This window comes from Bufo gargarizans, chromosome 1 (genome assembly GCF_014858855.1).
Source record: "Bufo gargarizans isolate SCDJY-AF-19 chromosome 1, ASM1485885v1, whole genome shotgun sequence".
Taxonomy (NCBI): domain Eukaryota; kingdom Metazoa; phylum Chordata; class Amphibia; order Anura; family Bufonidae; genus Bufo; species Bufo gargarizans.
In genome coordinates this window covers 507201776-507224346 of record NC_058080.1, presented here as the reverse complement: position 1 = coordinate 507224346, position 22571 = coordinate 507201776, and the positions used below count along the sequence as shown (strand labels likewise).

At 52.5% G+C, this 22571-nt stretch overlaps 1 protein-coding gene across 1 annotated transcript in view; it reads left to right on the top strand.

The window, feature by feature from the left end:
- The window catches only part of POLE (DNA polymerase epsilon, catalytic subunit), a 103294-nt gene that overhangs the window by 40515 nt on the left and 40208 nt on the right, over positions 1 to 22571 (top strand). Inside the window, exons 19-20 of the mRNA XM_044275264.1 lie at positions 4367 to 4513; positions 5084 to 5229. Of these exons, the coding sequence (XP_044131199.1) occupies positions 4367 to 4513; positions 5084 to 5229 (293 nt within the window). The remainder of the gene's footprint in view (positions 1 to 4366; positions 4514 to 5083; positions 5230 to 22571) is intronic.

Here is a 22571-nt window from a genome sequence, read left to right as displayed (position 1 = left end):
TACGTTGCTGGCCATGTGCATGGCCCCATCCGTGGCGGGGTGCTCGCGCTCTCCTTGGATGCGATGCTGCCGTGTGCGGTTCATTGCACTCTCACCGAATACGTTGCTGGCCAGGAGCATGGCCCTCTAAACATGGGTGCGCTGCTTGCACTCCCTTTGGAAACTGTGCTGGCCTTGTGCATGACCACTTCTCATTCCATGGACAGTAATTTGCGCGCTCATGAGATTCACGGCTGTCCTTCATGCTGTACTGGACGTTCCCCTTTCATTGGCTAACTACTCGTTGCACTCTCACAAAATTCGGTGTTGGGTGGATTATTGCACAATTATTTAATGCTAGGATAATCCTGTGCATGCCCCCCCTTCCCCCTTCACTAGGTCCTTTTGGTGCGGGCCTTTGCACTCTTGCCGTCTGCAGAGTTTGCCAGGTACCTTTCTCCCCCCTTTTCTGGACGGACTGCTTGCGTTCCATAGCATGCCTCCTGTACTAGCCTTGTGCATAACTCCCTTTCGGGTTGCACTTTGCACTTCCATGGATACTGTGGGATGCTGTGGCTGTGCGCTCTGTGCGTTGTTTGGGCCGTGTTTGCCTTCTCCTCCCGTGGGTGGGTTGGCCTTCTCGCTGCCTGCGGTTTGCTAGTATGTATGCCTCCCTTCCTCCTGCGACATACTTTTTTCTCTTGGGGTGAGGCTGCTTGTCGCTAGCTTTGCACTCTTCTCTGAAGAGGTCATTCTGTCCACCTGTATGAGCCTAATGTGTTGTCCAACACACAACAAATGAATGCCCAATGTATTCACCGCTGTATACCTTGTATATATGTAGACGGGCTCTGCTGGCTCGCTACTGCACCGAGCTGGGTGGTACTCATTCTCTGGTGTGGTCCCGTTGTGACGGCACCAGCCATGTTCATTGGCCCTTCCACCTGGGGAGTGTTCGGGGTCCCTTGATGCGTACCCGTTCGTCCTCCCGTGACATTGCTTCCCCGCGCAAGCCGTCGGGGTCGAGAGTGTTGTCTTTGGCGCCTTCTGCACTTCAGTCTGATCTGCTACCAGGAACAGACCGCTCCTCTCGGGTAGGTCACCCAACTTCTCTTGGGTGCTCGTCTATCCAGGTCTGGGGGACCTCCACTTTGGGTTCTTCAGGGTATTCGCCTTCTGCGAGGCGATGTGCAGGTCGTCTCACAGAGTAGCAGGTATTCGGCTTTTGAACGGTCCTGTGGCTTCCCTGTTTGCCATTCCTCCTTTCGGTTTGGAGGGTGTTATGCCGGCCTCTGTCTAGACTGCTTTTCCTCGCCGGCTCGGTTTTTTGGCTTCCTCTCTGAGTTTGTCACTCCGAGGTGGCTTCTGCACCGGCCAGGCCTCAGAGGCTGTTTTGTCATTGCCCCCTCCCTCGGGGGTGAGCATGGTTGTTCACTTGGATGGTTCCGGTGTTACTTGTGGTCTCGTACAGTCTCCCTCGTTTTCGCTGGCAGTACTAGCTGTGTGCCTGTTTGCCGGACCTATTTGTTCTGTCCTCCCGCTGGGTGCAGATTGCCTTTCCATTCTGGGCATATGGTCCTGCTGGACTTTTCGGTAACTTGGGAGGACTACCCTTCGGTCACGATTGTCCTTGGATCTCCCTCACCAGGACTGTAGAACTCCTTTCTGTGGTGGCTACGTCGACTTGGACTTTGGCCTGTCTTGTCCTGGCATCTGTCGGCTGCTGGGCGGACCCTTCCGGTTTCTTCCGTCTGTCCTTCTGCTCCCCACTCCGGTTGGATACGGGACTATGTTGTTCGGGGGCCGACGAGACGAGTTTTTTTCCGACCCTTGTGCCGTGTTACTGGTCTGCACCTGATCACATTGGGTTTTCTCCCGCTTGCCAGGCGATTCCTTCGAGCACGCTAGTGTTCGCTCCCGACTGTGCTTCGTTCAGGTTCGGTTGTTGGACTTAGGGTTCTTGCCTGGGTTTTGTGGTGAGCGGGGCATTCCCCCACTCTGCTTTTCTCTCCCTTGGTTCTGTCTTTCTCTAGTCCGGCCTGACCCTGGGACTGGGACTCTGTTACTTGAAGTGTCAAGTGTCGGCGCTGTCCTTCCCCTTCCAGCGTTTTCTGGCCCTCCTGGGCCTGTCATGACCTTCTTCCACAGAGTGGCTCTTTGGTTCCTCTGTACCGTTCCCTGGTACCGCCCTGGGTACTACACACTGAGCTCTTGGCGCTCCACTCTTTCCCTTTGTGCCGTTGTAGAAGTTCTCCCTACTCCTTCTGGCCTGTGTAGTTGTGTTTTCTGTTGCCATCATGTCTGACGGGTGCCTGATTGGTGGCCCTTCGTGTTCTGTGCCTTCTGTCCTTTTCCAGGACAGGGCTGTTTCTCCATCCCGTCCCTTCCTTCCTTCTGAGGGTGGTATCTGCCTTCTTATCTACGAGGCTTTGGTCATCCCCTTCCCGTCTCCGGGAACGGGCGCTTCACCGCTTGGAGATTGTTTGGGTTTGCAGTTGTTACTTGGAGATCTCCGACTCTTGTCGGCGTTCGGTCTCTTGTGTTTCCAGGATGTCCGCGCAAAGGGTTGATGGCCTCCAGGGTGGCTTTCCTTCGCTCTCTGAGTGTCTATTGCTGTGGTTACCGCACCAAGGGCAGGGTTCTGCTTTTGGTGTCACCGTTCATTTCACCAGAGCGGTCGGTGCCTCCTGGGCCGGAGGCATAAGGCTTCGGCCATGCATTTGTGCAAGGCGGTCACTGGTCTTCCTTGCACACCTTACCGAGTTCTACAGGGTGCGCACTCGGGCTTCGGCGTATGCTGCCTTGGGCCGCCTGGTCTGCAGGCGGCAGTTTCTTGATGCCTTCGGGTGCTTTGCCTTGGTGCTGTGGTCCCTCCCCTCTTGGACTGCTATTGAACGTCCCAAGGTCTTCTGTGTCCCCCAAGGAAATTGGGCGAGAAAACAAGATTTTTGTATAACTTACCAGTATAATCGTTCTCGCTCTTTCCTTGGGGGACACAGCACCCACCCATTCTTTTGTTTTTCTCTACACTGTTTCCGAGTTTGTTTTACCCGTTGGGTAGTTGGCTTGTTGGTTCCACTTTTGGACTTTGCCTTTTCTCACTACTTGGACACGCAACTGGCAGTCTCTCTCTCCAGGCTGAGGGTATAGCTGTGGAGGAGGGGCTTAACAGTTCTCACTTGGTGTCACGCCTCCTATGGAGATGAGCTATACCCAAGGTCTTCTGTGTCCCCCAAGGAAAGAGCGAGAAAGAGATTTTACTGGTAAGTTATACAAAAATCTCGTTTTTTTGTCACCCCCCAAAAAAAAGGATAGGACTGTTCTATTATGGGCCAAACGTTTCATAAAATGCGGAATGCACACAGCTTTTTTTGGTTTTCTGTTTTGTTTTTTGAGTATAGCAATACTTTTTTATGGTGACTAAAGCGAATCAAAATTTTGGTATCGAAACAACCCTGCGCCGATCTGATCAGCATAGCATTGTCACGATACCCAAATTTTGATTCGGTTTCGATTTGGCGACAATTTAAATTTTGGCTCCTAAATTGTTCAGTTATTTATTTTTTAGTCTGGAGCACTGCTATAGAAAATAGCAGAGTGCACCGCTCGGCTATTTTCGACGCTCCCATAGGAATGAATGGAGGGCAGCCACCCATGCGTGATGCTCCCTCTTTCACTTTGTGGGCTTCATTCTAAAGATAAATGGGGGTTGTACCTCCTGAGTCCCGCACCTATCAGACATTGGAGGCATATCCTAGCGATATACCCCTATTGTCTGAGGTGAGACAACCCCCTTTTAATCCAAGGCACTTACTAATGTATTGTGATTGTCCATATTGCCTTCTTTGCTGGCTTCATTCATCTTTCCATCTAATTATATAATTATACACTACTCGTTTCCAGGGCTTACGACCACCCTACAATCCAGGAGCGGTGGCCGTGCTTGTACACTATAGGAAAAAGTGCCAGCCTCTCTGGTGGCTGGGGCCATGGAAGTGCGCATAGGCGTCATCGTGTGCAGAAGGCAGCGGGCTCTGATCAGAAGGCAAATGGAGCCTGTGAAGGAGTGGTCTCTCTTTGACAATCCTGGTCACTGCTCACTGGTGTCTGCCATATTATACAGCTGACACCCGCCATGTGTGGAGCTAGGTCAGCATGTGAGCTCGCATCCCATGCATACTAATTCCATACACGTACAGTGTTATGCTTTGAGGTTAAAACAGCCACCTCAGATGCCATACAGTGGCATTTGTCACCATAGTTTTCCATTGAGGGAAAAAAGATGGAAAAGCCTTGTGTACTATATTTCATGCTACACACCGATCTATATTAAACATGCGAAGCAGATGTATACACACTTTAATTCCTTTTTTTCCTTCTTGCACAGTGCCAGCCAGCCGCAGTGAATATCATCGTATTCAGCAACAGTTAGAATCTGAGAAGTTTCCCCCTCTGTTCCCTGGGAAGCCCCCAAGAGCATTTCATGAGCTAACAAGAGAGGAGCAAGCAAAATATGAAAAGAAGCGACTGGCAGGTGAGCAAAGCTTAACATGTAACACTCATTTTGTAGCCAAAAGGGCAGAGGCGCTCAGCTGAGCACCGTGAGCATTAGGGGTTATGCACACGACCATATCTATTTTGCAGTCTGCAAAACACGAATACGCAAATACGGACAACGTCCATTTGACATCTGTTTTGCATCAGTGTTTTTTTTTTTTTTTTTTTTTTTTTTTTTGGGGGGGGGGGGGGGGGGGATCCATTGTAACCATGCCTATCCTTCTCCGTAAAACTAAGAATAGGACATGTTCTATCTTTTTGCGGAGAGGACTTACGGACATATACGACAACAAAATGCACACAGAGTCCTTTCCGTGTTTTTTTTTTTTTGCGGACCCATTGAAATGAAATGAATGTTTCTGCATATGGGCCACTAAAAAAAAACTGAACGGACACTGACAAAAAATACGTTCATGGGCATGTAGCCATGGAATAAGCCCTTTAACATAAAATTTTGATTTAAACAATAGGCTGTTTTCTGTGACATTCCTTTTAACACTTTTATAAAAGAGTTAAAATTGGTCTATCTACAAATTCTTTTCCGCAGATTATTGTAGAAAAGCTTACAAGAAGATTCGTATCACCAGACTGGAAGACCGTGTCACTACCATATGTCAGCGGGAGAACTCTTTCTATGTAGATACGGTGCGCGCTTTCAGAGATCGTAGATATGAGTTCAAAGGACTGCACAAGGTATAATTTCATGAATTAATAGGTACCTTATAACTCGTCTATTACTTTTGTAAATCATTTGACCAGAGCCCCCTTCCCTGAAAAGATGGGCCTAATCATTTTTTTTTCTTCCCAATGATGAGATGTGACTGCTAGTAATAGAAAAGCTATTTACGGACCTGGAAATATACTCTTCATTTTCTGATAGGACTTTTCTACTGGACCCTGATTTGTTTCTAAATTTTGGATGCTTGAGCATATACGTGTCCTTCAAGACTGGAAAATTGTGGCCAACATATCCCTTGTTTGGTTTAAATCAGGGATGTTCAACCTACTGCCCTCCAGCTGTTGTAAAACTACAACTCCCACCATGCTCTGCTGCAGGCCGATTAGTAATAGCCTGTGCAGGAATGCTGGGAGTTGTAGTTTTGCAACAGCTGGAGGGCCGCAGGTTGGCCATCCCTGGTTTTAATAAAAATAAATAATAATATCAGGGAATGGTTAATGTGATTGTCAATGAGGCTATTGCTGAGTGCAGCAAAAGGTTGTGTTCAGAGACGCATGTAGATTTACCATAGATTCCAAAGGTGAAATCCACAAAATAATAGTCGTCCAAATTCGAAAAAACATAACTTGCTCTGAAATCCATGCTGAATGTGTGTGAGCTGAGCTCCGCGGCCAGCGCAGAACTACAGGGCAAATCCTTACTACTACCAGCCAGCACCAACATAACAGAATCCTTGGAGGAACCCCGACATCATCAGGAAGCCGACACGTATCCGAATTACCCTGAAGTGAGCAGCACAAAGTGCAGCAGACAAACTGAAAGCATTCGCAAGACAACCAGAGGAGGCGTCGCAGTCTCCTCTACCGCAGCAAAATGTGCACACAAGAGCTAGCACTGCATCTGACACTATAGTCCCTGCAACAGCTCCTGTGGACACTCAGGATGAACCCGCCCTTAAGCAAGTAACAGCACCCACCCTTAAAGAGGACCTTTCACAGATCCTGACATTACAGGATAATGCTCCGTGCCTCTCTGTGATCTCTTTACTACGAAATCACAGTGGCGCGGAGCATTATCAGTCATGTTAATGCTCCGTGCCTCTGCAGTCTGCATCGGGTTTTGGCACTCTTTCACGGAGCGGATGCCACGCACGGCATCCGCTTGTGTGAAACAGCCCTTACAGGGAAACCTGGATGAAGTTAAGATTGATCTAGGCCTCCTGCGTCAAGATATGCATAATTTGTCCAACATGCTGAAGAACGTATATCGCACATTAAAGATGCAACGGCAGCTGTTCTCAGATCCATTTCCTAGCTGAACACCAAAGCAGAACTCTGGAAACAGAAAGCGGTTGACTTGGAAAATAGACTCTGGAGAAATAATATAAGAATCATTGGCTTGCCTGAAAGAGCAGAGGGTCGTACTCCCAGATAAGTTTATAGATAAGTGGATTAAATAACTTTCTCGCCCATTTTCCTTGGGGGACACAGACCTTGGGTATAGCTCAGCTCCCTAGGAGGCGTGACACTAAGTAAAACTGTTAAGCCCCTCCTCCATCAGCTATACCCTCAGCCTGGAGATAGAGGCTACCAGTTTTAGCTTAGTGTCCAAGGAGGCAAGACACTCCCTGCTACTGCAGGGCTGTTTTCTCCTTGTTATTTTTACTTTTTCTTCTAATTTTGTTATTTTATTTTTTCCTAGGGATACCAGAGACGCATTTGACCTCTCTGCTCTCCCGGGGTTGAGCTGCGCCAGTGCCAACTTATCTGCACTGCTGCCTCCCCCACAGAAGCAATAGGAGGATCTGGGCAGCAATGGCTCCCCTACATCCCGCCAGCTAGGGGGTCGCCCGCACGCCAAGCCCCTCTTCCAGCTTCCTGCCACTGCGGTGCCAGTGGCTGAAGGGGCGACCCTGCTGGAAAGGACTGAGGGTGAAGACGTCGCACGGTGAGATGGCTATTCCAGCCCATACCCCGTCCCTATCTGCAGCATCTACCCCTCTGGGTAAGGGGGGCACCCGTGGTCGCTCATTCTGAGCGCTCATCTGCAGGACAATGCAGCACAGCAGCATCCTCAGCACCCCCACGCTTTTCCCCCCCACGCTGCTATCTTTCTCCCCCCCCTCCCCCTCATTCGGGGCTGACTCCATTTTTCTCTTCTCTCTCTCCCCCTTCCCGCCGAGAACGGGGGGCGGGGCTTAGCGGTCCCGGCAGGGGGCGGGGCTTCCGCGCGTCATTTTGGGGGCGGAGCTACGTTCTCCTTCACAGGAGACATTTCAAGCGCTGGAGGGGGCGGAGCTTGTTCCCCGCGCTTTCTGCTGAGGTTTCCCGCGCTTCCTCACTCCTGACAGGAAGCTGGGACACGGTGGGGGACTCTAACCTCCTGTGTACATCGCTCGGCTTCTGTGGGCGCTCTCTGCTGCTCTCTGCTGCTCACTGCTGTTCACTGCTTCTCTGCTGCTGCTGATCTGGGCCATCTCCTGACGTTCTTCTGAGGCACTGGTAGGACAGTTAACCCTCTCCTAACCCTCCTGGTCATAGCTGCTATAACCCTTTGTGGTCTCTATATTAGAGTACAACCACACTTCAGCATGTCAGATCCCACAGGTGCCCCCAAACCCTGGTACCATGCCTGTACCGCCTGTAAGGAACTTTTTCCGCGTGGGCAATCTGAGCCGCATTGCCTTGCATGTCAGGCCCCGGTGCAGGGCCCGCTTCCCGCTGCGCCCCCCGGTGCCTCTGAACCCCCTGACTGGGCTAGGTCTCTGTCTCAGGCGGTTGAAAGCCTTACACACGTAGTGGGCCGTCTCGTGGATAGACCGCCTCTCCCGCAGGCTGCCACAATCCCTGTCGCACCCGCTGGGACTACAGTTTCTGCCGCCCCCACTGGTTCCCTGCCTCCCAGCGAATCTTCCAGGGCCCGGCATACTCAGAAACGTTCAAGGGTTGAGCGCACATCTTCTCCAGATGCTTCGCTCTCTCCGCCATGCGTGCGAGCTCAATCAAGTCTATCCTCTCAAAGGGATACGCTTTCTGAGGGAGAACTGGCGGATTCGGACGTGGACATGGACTCAGAGCTTCCGTCCAAATTGGCGTCCGCGGTGGGGCATCTTGTCACTAGCATCCGTGATACCTTTCAGCTACACGATGACCCCCCCAGCTCTGAACAGGCCGGCGTGTCCTTTCTCCGCCCCAAACAGGCCTCCAAGGTTTTTCCCATACACGCTGATTTTTCTTCTGTGGTATCCAAGGCTTGGACTCGGCCTAACGTCCGCTTTATTACACCCAAAAAGCTGGACATTTGTTATCCCTTTCCAGCGGATTCTGTGACCACGTGGACATCCCCGCCTAAGGTTGATCCTCCCGTGGCTCGCCTGTCCAAAAGCACTACTATTCCTGTACAGGACGGATCTTCCCTCCAGTCTGTTGAGGACCGTCGTACGGAATCCCTCTCCAAGGCCATATTTACTGCCTCTGGTTCGGCCCTTAGACCGGTCTTTGCCTCCGCCTGGGTTGGCAAAGCGGTCTCTGAATGGGGTTTGCAACTGGAACGGGAGTTAGGGTCGGACGTCCCTGTTCAGGACCTCCGTTCCTTAGCCCAACTAATTGTTCAGGCCGGAAAATTCGTCTGTGAGGCCTCCCTTGATGCGGGTGCCCTCATTGCCCGTTCCTCTGCCCTGGCAGTTTCTGTCAGGAGGGAACTCTGGCTGAAGGTTTGGGCGGCGGACGCCGCTTCCAAACGCTCTTTGGCCGGCCTACCATTCACGGGTTCCCGCCTGTTCGGAACCCGTCTGGACGAACTTATATCAGAGGCCACGGGTGGGAAGAGTACTCACCTCCCCCAGTCCAGGCCAATGGGCGCCCCCCGTGGTCGCGCTGGTTCGTCCCGTTTTCGGTCCTTTCGCAAGCCCACCGGGTCTAGACCCGCGGCCAGTTCTTCTTCCTCTGGCCCAGCCCAGGATAGACGCAAGAAGCCGTTTTTTCGGACGCAACCTACCTGGCGCAAGTCCCAGCCTGCACGGGCTCCCACAGGCCAGCAGCCCTCTGCCTGAAGGTGCGCCCCCACCCACCCGGGTGGGGGGCCGCCTTCTCCTATTCAGGAACGTATGGCGGGCCCACATCTCAGACGCATGGGCGCTCAAGATTGTATCTTGCGGATACAAAATCGAAATTGCGTCCATTCCGCCAGACCGTTTCTTCCGATCCCGTCCTCCGCGAGATCCCGTACGAGTGGCCGCCTTCTTCGCGGCCATTCACTCTCTAATGGACAAGGGTGTCGTCGCCCCCGTGCCTCCGACGGAAAGGTTCAGGGGGTTCTACTCGAACCTCTTTGTGGTTCCCAAGAAGGAAGGCTCAGTGCGTCCGATCTTGGACCTAAAACGCCTGAACCGTTTTCTCCGACTGCAGAGATTCCGGATGGAGTCTCTCAGGTCCGCAGTGGCCTCCCTGGAAAGAGGGGATTTCATGGCCTCAATCGACATTCAGGATGCATACCTCCACGTTCCGGTTGCTCCATGTCATCACCGCTTCCTGCGCTTTGCGGTGGGGGACGATCACTTCCAATTCGTCGCCCTTCCCTTTGGTCTGGCGACTGCTCCTCGAGTGTTCACCAAGGTCCTGGCCCCTGTCTTGGCCCTTCTACGTTCAAGAAGTGTTTTTCTTCTCCCATACTTGGACGACATCCTGGTCAAGGCACCCTCCTTCTCTCAGACATCCCGCAGTGTGGAACTCACTCTGGAGACCCTGACGCGGTTCGGTTGGATTATCAACCACCCCAAATCTTCCCTTACCCCCTCCAGACGGCTGATCTTCCTGGGGATGCTCCTGGATACAGAGTTGGCGGAGGTCCGCCTTCCGTCGGACAAGCGTCTGGCCCTTCGCGGGTCGGTTCGCAGTCTCCTCCGTCATCACCGCCCTTCCCTCAGATCCAGCATGCGGTTGTTGGGAAAGATGGTTGCCTGTTTCGAAGCGGTGCCGTTCGCACAATTCCGATCCCGCACCTTTCAGAGGGCAATTCTGTCGGCCTGGGACAAATCACTGAGGAGTCTGGACAGGACCTTTCTTCTGCCTCCCCTGGCTCGAGCTTCCCTCGGCTGGTGGTTGCATATCCCTCTAAGGGGGAAGTCCTTCCTTCCACTGAACTGGCTGGTGATTACCACAGATGCCAGCTTACGGGGGTGGGGGTGGGGTTTTCCCTCCCCGGTCCGTCCAGGGCGTTTGGTCTCTATCGGAGTCCAGACTTCCAATCAATATTCTGGAACTGAGGGCGATTCTTCTGTCCCTCAGACACTGGACCCATCTGCTGAGGGCCACCCTGTTCGGATCCAATCGGACAATGCCACGGCTGTGGCATACATAAACCATCAGGGAGGCACTCGCAGCGCTGCAGCGATGCAAGAGGTGACCCTCATTCTCCTCTGGGCGGAGACGCACGTGCCGGCCTTATCTGCGATTTACATCCCGGGGGTGGACAACTGGGCGGCGGATTTCCTCAGCCGGTCCACCATCGACCCGGGAGAATGGTCCCTGCACCCAGAGGTGTTCGAAGCCCTTTGTCTTCGCTGGGGTCGCCCCGACGTGGACCTCATGGCCTCCAAATTCAACCACAAGGTCCCCCTATACCTGGCCAGGGCACGGGACCCGAAGGCATACGGCGCCGACGCGCTCGTCCTTCCGTGGCGCGAATTCTCCCTTCTGTACGTCTTTCCTCCTTTTCCCCTCCTGCCACGGGTTCTTCGGAGGATCGCGGCAGAGGGCGTCCCCGCGATTCTAATCGCCCCGGATTGGCCCCGCCGGTCTTGGTACGCCGACCTAATGTTGCTGTTGGCAGACGCACCGTGGCCACTGCCCTCCAGGGAAGACCTTCTCTCTCAGGGACCGATCTTCCACGAGCATTTAGGCTCGCTACGTTTGACGGCGTGGCTATTGAGACCGCCGTCTTAACGCGACGGGGTTTCTCCGCGGACGTAGTCCGCACCATGATCCGGGCTCGTAAGCCCGTATCCTCTAGGATCTACTATCGGGTTTGGAGGTCCTATCTGGGGTTCTGTGAGTCCCGGAGCATCCCACCTCTCCGGTTTTCTCTTCCCACAATCCTGTCCTTCCTCCAGTCGGGTCTGGACCTGGGGCTGTGCCTCAGTTCTCTGAAGGGTCAGATTTCGGCGCTGTCTATTCTTCTCCAGCGTCCCCTGGCCCCTCTAGGGCCAATTAAGACCTTTTTACAAGGGGTGGCTCACTCTGTTCCGCCGTACCGCCCTCCAGTTCCTTCCTGGGACCTGAATGTGGTGCTCTCGGCGCTCCAATCAGCCCCCTTCGAGCCTTTACGGGAGGTCTCCCTTCGCCTTCTGTCCTGCAAGGTCATCTTTCTTGTGGCCGTCACGTCTCTCCGACGGGTGTCGGAGTTAGCGGCTCTTTCTTGCTCCGAACCTTTCCTGATCTTCCACCAGGATAAGGTTGTGCTTCGGCCTGTCCCGACTTTCCTGCCAAAGGTGGTCTCCGCCTTTCACATCAATGAGGACATCGTCCTTCCGTCGCTCTGTCCCTCTCCTTCCCACCCCAGAGAACGGAACTGCACCGTCTGGATGTGGTCAGGGCGTTGAGGATTTACTTGGAGGTCACCGGGTCCTTTCGGCGCACGGACTCCCTGTTTGTGGTTCCGGAGGGTTCGCGCAAAGGGTTGGCGGTCTCCAAGGTGGCTATTGCCCGTTTCATTAAACTGGCGGTGTCTGAGGCTTATCGAGCCAAGGGCAGACCTCCGCCTTTTGGCGTCACTGCTCATTCCACCAGAGCAGTCGGAGCTTCCTGGGCGCAGAGGCATCGGGCCTCGGCTGAACAGTTGTGCAAAGCAGCCACTTGGTCCTCTCTGCACACTTTCACAAAGTTCTATAGGGTGCATACGCATGCATCAGCGGATGCTGCGTTGGGCCGCCTGGTTTTGCAGGCAGCGGTTTCCTGATGCTCTGGTGGTGTTCCGCCTTGGGTTTGTGGTCCCTCCCTTCTTGGACTGCTCTTGAACGTCCCAAGGTCTGTGTCCCCCAAGGAAAATGGGCGAGAAAAGGAGATTTTTGTATAACCTACCAGTTAAATCTCTTTCTCGCTCTTCCTTGGGGGACACAGCACCCACCCTTCTGTGTTTGGTTACAGGGTTATGGTCTGGCGCCCCGTTGGGTTGCTGGCTGGTTGTTTCCGTTATTGGTTGTTATCCTTTCACTACTTGGACACGCAACTGGTAGCCTCTATCTCCAGGCTGAGGGTATAGCTGATGGAGGAGGGGCTTAACAGTTTTACTTAGTGTCACGCCTCCTAGGGAGCTGAGCTATACCCAAGGTCTGTGTCCCCCAAGGAAGAGCGAGAAAGAGATTTAACTGGTAGGTTATACAAAAATCTCCTTTTTTCCCGGATGCAAACTTCTCTTTGGCATTTGCAGTTGAAAGGGCTCACAGGGTGCCAGCAAGACCTCTGCCACCTGGAGCCCCACCTGGACCCATGCTTGCAAGATTTCTTAATTGCAAAGATAGAGGATATTGGCTTTAGCCAGAAGACGACAAGAAATCAAATATGATGATTCCAGAGTTTCCATCTTCCCAGAACTTTCCATGGAGCTGGAAAAAAAAATAAAAAAAGTGCCACCTTTTATGGATGTCAAAAAGCGGCTGAGAGAAACCAACATACCCTACTCCATGGGATATCCTGCGAAATTAAGAGTGGTAGACGAAGATAGCGGTTTTCTTCATCTCCCCTGGGGAAGTTGCTGAATGGCTAGCCTTAAGGCGAAGCTCACAAAGATGAGAAAGAGTCCTTGAACCCCTCTAAGGACTGGTCACCAGATGGCGCAATCGGACTGGCTAGGCTAAGTTGAAATGTTTTCAATATGTTCAAATATAGCTTCCTGGTCATTCTGTTACATGTTTTAGCTACTGACTAAGGGTCGCCTCTACCATATCTTTATGCTTGACTAGAGGTATTAAAGTAGTTACTGCATGCCTCTGTCAAACCATCAACAATGATGGAGGCATCCTGGCTTCACTGGCCTAGAGTCTCGTATTGAAAGGAGCCACACTAGACTCAACATTTACTCAGCGAATACTTTACAGTCAAGGAGTACATATGTCTAGCTCCTGACAACATATTCACACCCAGGATACCATGGCGGAGTAGAAAATTTATTTCATGGAATGTTAGGGGATTAGGGACTCCACAAAAACGATCAATGGTGCACTCTTTTATTAGAAACTCATCTCACACCTATCACATCTCTGGTTCTGAAGAAGCCTTGGGTACAATGGTGAACACTCCTACCATTTCCTCTTCCTCAAGGGGGGTGTCTCTATTAATACATAAACAGCTAAGATGGGAGGCGAAAGAACTAGCTATTGATGCGGAAGGCAGATATGTATTTGTACACGCTCTTATTGACAATGTACATTATGTTTTACTGAGCGTTTATAACCCTCCTCCTGGCTCCATGCAGATTTTACACCTAGCAGCCACCTTTGCTACGGCACACCCACACACTAAAATAATTTGCATGGGAGACTTGAACATGATATTAGATCCCTTGTTGGATCGCCACAATGATGTGGCAAGCCCATTCATTACATGGAACCCCTTACGGCTAAGCAGATTCTTAACAGAATTTAGATGGCATGACCTCTGGAGGTTTGGATATCCCAGGTCTTAGAGTATGTTCATGTCAAAGTAGCAGCCACAACTCCCTAACCAGGATAGACTAAATACTAGGAAATTAATCAACATTGTTAAATTTGAGGTCCATAACATACTTGCTGTGGGGAATTTCAGATCATTCACCAGTACTTGGCAAATTGATCAGAAGTGTCCCCTCAGTAATGTCCAGAATGAATATACACCCATTCTGGTTGAACCTCATGGGCGCATCAGATGGGATGCCATATCAAATACAGGAGTTCATTAGAGCACATGTAAACAAATCCAACATCGGGCTGGTATAAGACGCATTAAAAGCTTTTTTTACGTGGGGCGCTACACTCTAATATAGCCTACATCAAAAGAGACACTAAAAGATCAGAACTAGAACTGGAGTCTCGGTGCACCGCTCTAGAACGCTAACAGAAGTGAGTGGCTGCAAGCAGGGAGAAAATACTTAGTAATACTTAAAGGTAAGGCCGAATGCACACGGCCGTGAGCAGTCTGTGGAACCGCGACCTGGATTCGCGCTGAGAGCAGGAGCGCACGGCGTCATTGGTTGCTATGATGCCGTGCGCTCCCTGCTGCCGCCGCAATACAGTAATTCAGTGGCAGTGGCGTACACACATTCCATGGGGCCCCGGTGCAAAACTGAATCATCATCTGAATCATCTGAATCCGCTTGTGAGATCCGTTTCAGGGCTCTCACAAACAGTGCAAAACAGATCAGTTTAGCCCCAATGCATTCTAAATGGATAAGGATCCGTTCAGAATGCATCAGTTTGCCTCCGTTCAGCCTCCATTCCGCTCTGGAGGCGGACACCAAAACCCTGCTTGCAGCCAAACGGATCCGTTCTGAACGGATACAAGCATTTGCATTATAGGTGCGGATCCGTCTGTGCAGGTACCAGACGGATCCGCACCTAACGCAGGTGTGAAAGTAGCCTAACTCTGCTATATTTCTGTAGCCTGCAACCTCTAACTGCCCAGTTGGGCTGAAACTACTACACCCAACATGTTTTGGCAGTAATAGTAAATGGATATTGGTGCAATTCTGAGCTATTAGTCTATATAATACATATGTATTATATAGACTAGTAGCTCAGAATTGCACCAATATCCATTTACTATTACTGCCAAAACATGTTGGGTGTAGTAGTTTCAGCCCAACTGGGCAGTTAGAGGTTGCAGGCTACAGAAATATAGCAGAGTTAGGCTACAGCAGCAGACCCTACTCTGAACTCACTCACTTATAAATGTCGTGAGCAATTAGGAAGACTTTTTTTTTTTTATTTTTATTTTTTACAAATCTAATCTTATCTTAACTTCCGGACAGGCACTGGCACCGGCTTCTTCGCGCTCTCCTGAAAGTGCCTTCTCCCTGCTGCGTCTCGGCGTCTTGTCCGGTAACAGGAAATGAAGAGGCTTGCCGCACCCACACGGGGAGGAGAATCAGGGGGTGGAGACTCAAGGAGGGTAGGGCTGGCCTGGTACTGACTGCAGCGCAGAAACGCAACACTGGGCGGCGGGCCCCGGGTTAAACAGGCAGGCACAGCACTTCTGCAGGGCGGGGCCAGGGGTCCACAGGCGGCCGGGCCCCCTGGAGTGCCGGGCCCGGTCGCAACTGCGACCCCTGCGACCCCTGTATGTACGCCCCTGTTCAGTGGTATAGATCTATACCAGTGTATTACTGTACTGTGGCGGCAGCAGGGAGCGCGCGGCGTCGGCAACCAATGACGTTGTGCGCTCCTGCTCTCAACAGGAATCCAGGTCGCGGTTCCACGGACTGCTCACGGCCGTGTGCATTCGGCCTAAAGCTGATAGGAAACTGTTCTTTATGAAACAAACTGCTTTTGAACTGGGAAATCAATCAGCTAAGCTGCTGGCCCAATTATTCCGGCATGACTCGCCCTCTGCGGCGATCCTAGCAGTTAGGGATCACATGGGACAAGTACTCAGCACTCAAGAAACCATTCTCAGCGCCTTCCCACACTTTTATCAAGACTTGTATAGATCCAATATAACCGTATCCAAAACGGAGATGGCTACCTATTATTTAGAAGACTTTTCTCTCCCCAAACTCACCACATCACAAAGTGCCCAATTGGATCACCCTATTTGCTTTGAGATACTGCAGGCAATAGCACATCTAAATAATGGGAAATCCCCGGGCCCAGATGGGCTCCCCAAATAGTATACGCCAGATATGCCGAGGTGTTGACCACCTGTCATTCAGCTCTAGAAACTGGACACTTACCGAAGTCGTTTAAGGAAGCCACCGTAATACTCCTGCTCAAACCTGACAAGGATTCTCTCGATTTGCGGATCGTATAGACCCATAGCACTGCTAAATGTGGACTACAAAATCTTAGCCAGAATTTTAGCCACTCATCTTAACCGTAATTCTATCATTAATCCATGAGGACCAAACAGGCTCTATGCCAGGGAAGTCCACCGCAGAGAACATAAGAAGGGTACAGGTGGTTACACAGCTGGGATATTCCATGAATGCAGACTGGACACTAGCATCACAAGACGCAGCCAAAGCATTTGATTCCATAGAATAGTCATATCTATCTGGCTATCTCCGAAGCTTTGGCTTTGGACCTCAGTTCCTTTTAGATGGATTAGTATCCTGTATAGCAACCCGATAAGTAGGATTCTGGTCAATGGAGACCAGATATACATTGTTACACATAGACAACACATTATATGAATTAGTTAAAATATGTTGTAAACTGAATATACCATACAGAAAAAAAATAATATAATATAATTATGAATATATGAATTAAAGCTCATATAGCAGGTGTGCCTCAAGGATATGAATTCTTATCTCGTCATGGCTTATCCATGAAACAACCTTGTTCCCTTCAGACAGACATGAAGGAAGTCTGAGGAAGCTAGTGTCTCCCCATAGATAAACCCATATCCTTAGCAATAACGTTTAAATACAATGTCCGTTCATGTTCACAATTATTTTTATGTAAACTGAACTTGCCATGAGCTCATCTTGGCTTCCTCAGACACATAACAGAACTTTAGTTCAAGTTGATTTCCTCTTAAAGGCAATGAAAATTCATTTCTCGCCCAGTTTCCTTGGGGGACACAGAAGACCTTGGGTATAGCTCATCTCCATAGGAGGCGTGACACTAAGTGAAAACTGTTAAGCCCCTCCTCCACAGCTATACCCTCAGCCTGGAGAGAGAGACTGCCAGTTTTTGCTTAGTGTCCAAGGAGGCAAGACACTCCCTGCTACTGCAGGGCTGTTTTCTCCTTTGTTGTTTTAAAATTTTTGATTTTTACTTTTTCTTTTCTTTTTGTTCCAGAATACGGGACAACAGAGACGCACTAGACCTCTCTGTTTCTCCCGGGGTTGAGCTGCGCCAGTGCCGGTCATCCGCACTGCTGCCTCCCCCACAGAAGGCAAGGTGGACCAGGGCAGCCCAGCTCCCCTGCATCCCGCCAGCGCAAGGGTCGCCCGCACGCCAAGCCCCTCTTCCAGCGTCCTGCCACTACGGTGCCAGTAGCTGAAGGGGCGACCCTGCTGGAACGGACCGAGGGTGAAGACATCTGTGGTGAGAGAGTGGCTTCTCCAGCCCTACGTCCCCTCCCTCCCCGGTCTCCTGCGTGACTGACCCCCATACTGGTAGCCTATCCGAGAGCGGAGAGGTGCAAGGTTTAGGCATTACCCATTGCTTTACCAAAGACAGATTTAAAATGTTTGTCTCTTATAGCAGAGTGGCTATAGGGTGGCCCTGCTGGACCTAGGGTGGTCCCTGGGGTGCCGCAAGGCGGCAATCTGCTCCTCTCTTCCCCGCCATAGATCATACCGCTGGTGCAGGACGCGCGCAAAGAGGGGGCGCTTACCGGTGCGCTGCTCAGGACCTGCTGCCGCTCCTGACGGCATGGGTAATCCTGGGCGCCGCCAAAATTTAGTCCAGGCTTCGCGGCCTGCTGGCCCGCACCATCCGGTGCTCCTTCCTCGGGCCCCTGACTCTTCCGGGCCGCGGGGTGGGCACCCGCGGTCTGCATTGCATGTGCGCACTATGCTCTAACTAGGCCGGCCGACCATCCGTCCGGTTGGCCGGACGCCGCAACTTTGGGCCCAGACATCGCGGCCTACTGGGCCGCACCTCCACGCTCCTCTCGGGTCCCTGATTCTCCTGGCTGCCGGGTGGGCTCCCGCAGCCGGCATTGGATAGCGCTGCGTTCCAACAGGTCCCAGCCGGCCGTCGGTGCATTCCGGCCGGCCGGGGCGCTGCATAGTTTGTTCAGGCTTCGCGGCCTGCTGCGCACTTCCGGCGCTCGGGTTGGGCACCCGCGACCGGTACGGGGGCTCCCGCGGCCGGCTTAGGCCCGGCCGATACTTTAAATACTTGCGGCCCCGGTCAGCCGGGCGACGCTAAAATTTAGGCCCCGGCTTCACGGCCTACTAGGCCGCAACATTCTGGCCTCTGGGGGGGGGGGGGGGGGCGGGAACTCTCCAGGCGCGGATTCTTCCCGCCTGGAGGTTCCCCCACCCCCAGGGGTTCGCTGCGCCGCCCCCAGGCCAGATGCCTGTTAACCCTTTGGGTACTGGCCGGCTCCTGAGGGCCTGTACGGCCTGTGCCCCTGTATGGTGGCCCCCTTTCTGCCTCAGGGAGGCTGTAATATTAATAAATAAATAATAATAATAAAAATAATAATAAAAAAAAAAAAAAATACTATTATTTTGTTTTAAATAACTGGACTTGTGGGCTGCGCAGGACGCGGCAGCCTCATCATTCAGTACTGCTGTCTGTATGCATGCCCCCCTCTCTTAGGCGGTGTGTCGTGTTCCCCGGCCGCGGCGCCTCCCAGGCGTTTTTTCTTGCCCTCTCCCGGGATTCGGCGCTGGCCAAGTGCATGCAGATTTTTTTCTGACCAGACTTCGTCACCCACTCCAGTTCTGGTGGCTGCAGGTGCATGACCCTCCTTCCTAGGCGGAATACTGCACTCTCCCTGGCTGCGGCCTGGCCTCGTGCATGATCCCCCTTTTCTAGGCGGACTGCTGCACTCTCGCCGGATGCTGTGTTGGCCATATGCACGACCCCCTTCCACAGGCGGGACGCTGCACTCACTGGATTCGCTGCCGGCTATGTGCATGAACCCTTCCATAGGTGGAATATTGCACTCTTACCGGATACGGTGCTGGCCATGTGCATGAACCCCTTCCATGAGAGGTATACTGCACTCTCCCCGGATAAGGAGGTATACTGCACTTTCCCCGGTTACGGTGCCGGCCATGTGCACGTTCCCCTTCCATAGGCGGAACACTGGATTCGCTGCCGGCCATGTGCATGAAACCTTCCTTAGGCGGAATACTGCACTTTCACCGGATACGGTGCCGGCCGTGTGCGTGAACCCCTTTCATAGGTACACTGCACTCTCACTGGATCCGTTGCAGGCCATCTGCATGACCACCACCCCCCCCCCCCCCCTTCCGTGGGCGGTGTGCCGCACTCTCACTGGATTCGCTGCCGGCCATGGACATGTCTCCTTTCCTCAGGCGACATACGTGCACTCTCATCCATGGCGGCGCTCTCACTGGATGCGTGGCTGGCCATGTGCATGACCCCCATTTCTGGGCGGAATACTGCACTCACTGGATGCGTTGCCCGTCATGAGCATGCCCTCTAACTTGGGTGGAATGCTGGCACTTCCATTGGATACGGTGCTGGTCTTGTGCATGACCCCCCATTATTCCATGGGCGGCATTTTGCACGCTCACACGATTCACGGCTGTCCTTGTTTATGCTGTGCTGGACTGGTACACGTCCCCCTTCATTGGCGGAGTGGTGCACTCTCACGACATTCGGTGTTGGGTGGATTTTTGCACAATCACTTAATGATAGAATAACCTGTGCATGCCCCCTTTCACTAAAGTGGACCTTCCTGCGTTCTGCTGGATATGTGCGGCCATGGGCATGGCCCCCTTCTGGGCGGAGTATGGTATGCCATACCTTTCCGGAGTAGGTACTGGCCTTGGCATCCCCCCCTTTTTTTTTGGGCAGGCCTCTGCAGTGGTTGCCAGGTACATTTTCCCCCTTTTCTGGGCGGACTGTTTGCGTTCCATCGCATGCCGTACTAGTCTTGTGCATGACTACCTTTCGGGTTGCACTTTGCACTTCCATTGTTACGGTTGGACTCTGGCTGATTCTTCGCTGAGTGACTATTTTTTGCAGTGGGCGGACTTTCTTGTGCGCTCTATCCGTTGTTTGGGCCGTGTATGCCTTCTCCTCCCATAGGTGGGTTGGCCTTCTCACTGCTTACGGGGCTACTCGTCCGTATGCCCCCCTTTATCCTGAGATGTACTTTTTTCTCTTGGGATATGGTGCTTCCAGCAAGCCTTGCACTATTCTCTAAAGAGCTCATTCGGTCCAACTGTGTGGGCCTGAGGTGGTGTCCAACAAACAGCAGATGAATGCCCAATGTATTCAAGGTATATACCTTTTTTATAAGTAGACGGGCTCTACTTGTTCGCTACTGCACCTAGCTGGGTGGTACTCATTCCTTTCGTGGCCCTTCCGCCCGGGGTGTGTTCGTGGTCCCTAGATACGTACCCATTCGTCCTCCCGCGGCATTGTTCCCCTGCGCTAGTGGTCACATGCTCGAGAGTGCTGTTGTCTGCAGCGCCTCTCGAATTCTTCGTTGGCTCGTGCAGGACTGCGATTCCCTTGCCTGCTGCAATTTCCTCCTCTTCGGATGCAGTGTGGTATGAGTCCTTCCTCTTGGCGCCTCTGCGCTTCTGTCTGATCTGCTGCCAGGTTCGGGCTGCTATTCTCTGGAAGGTCACCCAACTTCTCTTGGGTGCTCGATTACCCAGGTCCGGAGGACCTCCGCCTTGGGTTCTCCAAGGTATTCGCCTTCTGCGAGGCGGTGGACCGGGCGTCTCTCAGTGTAGCGGGTTCTGCTTTTCAGCTGGCCTATGGCTTCCCTGTTGCCCACCCCTCCTCCTTTCGGTTGGAGGGTGTTATGCCGGCCTCTGTCTCCACTGCCTTATCTCGCCGGCTTTGTTTGGCTCCCGCTCGGTACGGATCACTCCGATGTGGCTTCCCGCCGGACTTCAGAGGCTGTTCTTTCACTGTCCTCCCCTCTGGGGAGAGCATGGTTGTTCATGTGGATGGTTCCGGTGTTCCTTTTGGCCTCGTGCTGTCTCCCTGGTTCACACTGGCTGTATTAGCTGTGTGCCTATTTACCGAGTCTACCGCGTGCTGTCCTCCCGCTGAGTGCAGATTGCATGGTCCTGCTGTAGACTTGCCTTCTTGATAACTTGGGGGGACTACCTTTTTCGATCCAGATTGTCCTTTGATCTCCCACACCGGGGCTGTACAACGTGGTTACATCAGCATGGACTTTTGCCTGTCTTCTCCTGGTATCTGGCGGATCCTTTGGGTTCTTTCCATCTGTCCTCTGCTCCCCCACTCGGGTGGATACGGGACAACGTTGTTCGAGGGCCGACGGGGCTAGTTTTGTCGACCCTTCTGCCCGTGTTACTGGTCTGCGCCTGATCACATTGGGTTTTCGCCCGCTTGCCAGGCGACTCCAGCGGGTTCGCTACTGTCCACTCCTGGCTGTGTTTCGTCCAGGATCTGTCGTAAGGCTTAGGGTTTTTTGTATGGGGTTCTGTGGGAAGCTGTGCATTCCCCACTCTGAATTTCTCTCCCCATGGTTCTGTCTTTTACTTGAGGTGTCAAGTGTCGGCGCTGTTCTTCCTCTTCCAGCGTTCCCGGCCCTCTGGGCCTGCCAAGACCTTCTTCCTCGGAGTGGCTCTTTGGTTCCTCTGTACTGTCCTTCGGTACCGCCCTGGGACTATATACTGAGCTCTCGGCGCTCCAATCTTGTCCTTGGGGCCGTTACAGAGGTTCTCTCTACCCCTTCTGTCCGGTACGGTTGTGCTCTGTATCAGTCGTGTCTCTGACGGGTGCCGGAATGGCCCTTTTTTTGTTACGAGCCTTCTGTCTTTTCCAGGACAGGGCTGTTCTACATCCCGTTTTTCTTCGTTCCTTCCTTCCTTCCTTCCTTCCTTCTGAAGGTGGTGTTTGCCTTTCGCTTCAACACCTCACCTATTTGGACGTTGTTTGGGCCTTGCCGTTTTTTTTTTTACTTGGAGATCTCCGACTCTTGTAGATGTTCGGCCTCTTGGGTTTCCAGGAGGTCTGTGCATAGGGTTGACGGACTCCAGGGTGGTTGTCCTCCGCTTGCTCAGATTGGCTATTGCTGAGGTTTCCGCACCTAGGGCAGGATTCTGTCTTGGTGTCACCGTTCATTTCACCAGAGCGGTCGGTGCCTCCTGGGCCGGAGGCATTGGGCTTCGGCCATGCATTTGGGCAAGGCGGCCACAGGTCTACCTTGCACGCCTTGACAAGTTCTACAGGGTGCATACTCTGACTTTGGCAGATGCTGCCTGCCCCGCCTGGGTTTGCGGGCGGCGGTTCATTGATGCCTTTCGGGTGCTTCACCTTGGTGCTGTGGTCCCTCCCCCTTTTGGACTGCTTTTGAACGTCCCAAGGTCTTCTGTGTCCCCCAAGGAAACTGGGCGAGAAAACGAGATTTTTGTATAACTTACCAGTAAAATCTCTTTCTCGCTCTTTCCTTGGGGTACACAGCACCCACCCATTCATTGTTTTTCTCTGTACAGTTTCCGAGTTTTTTGTTACCCGTTGGGTAGT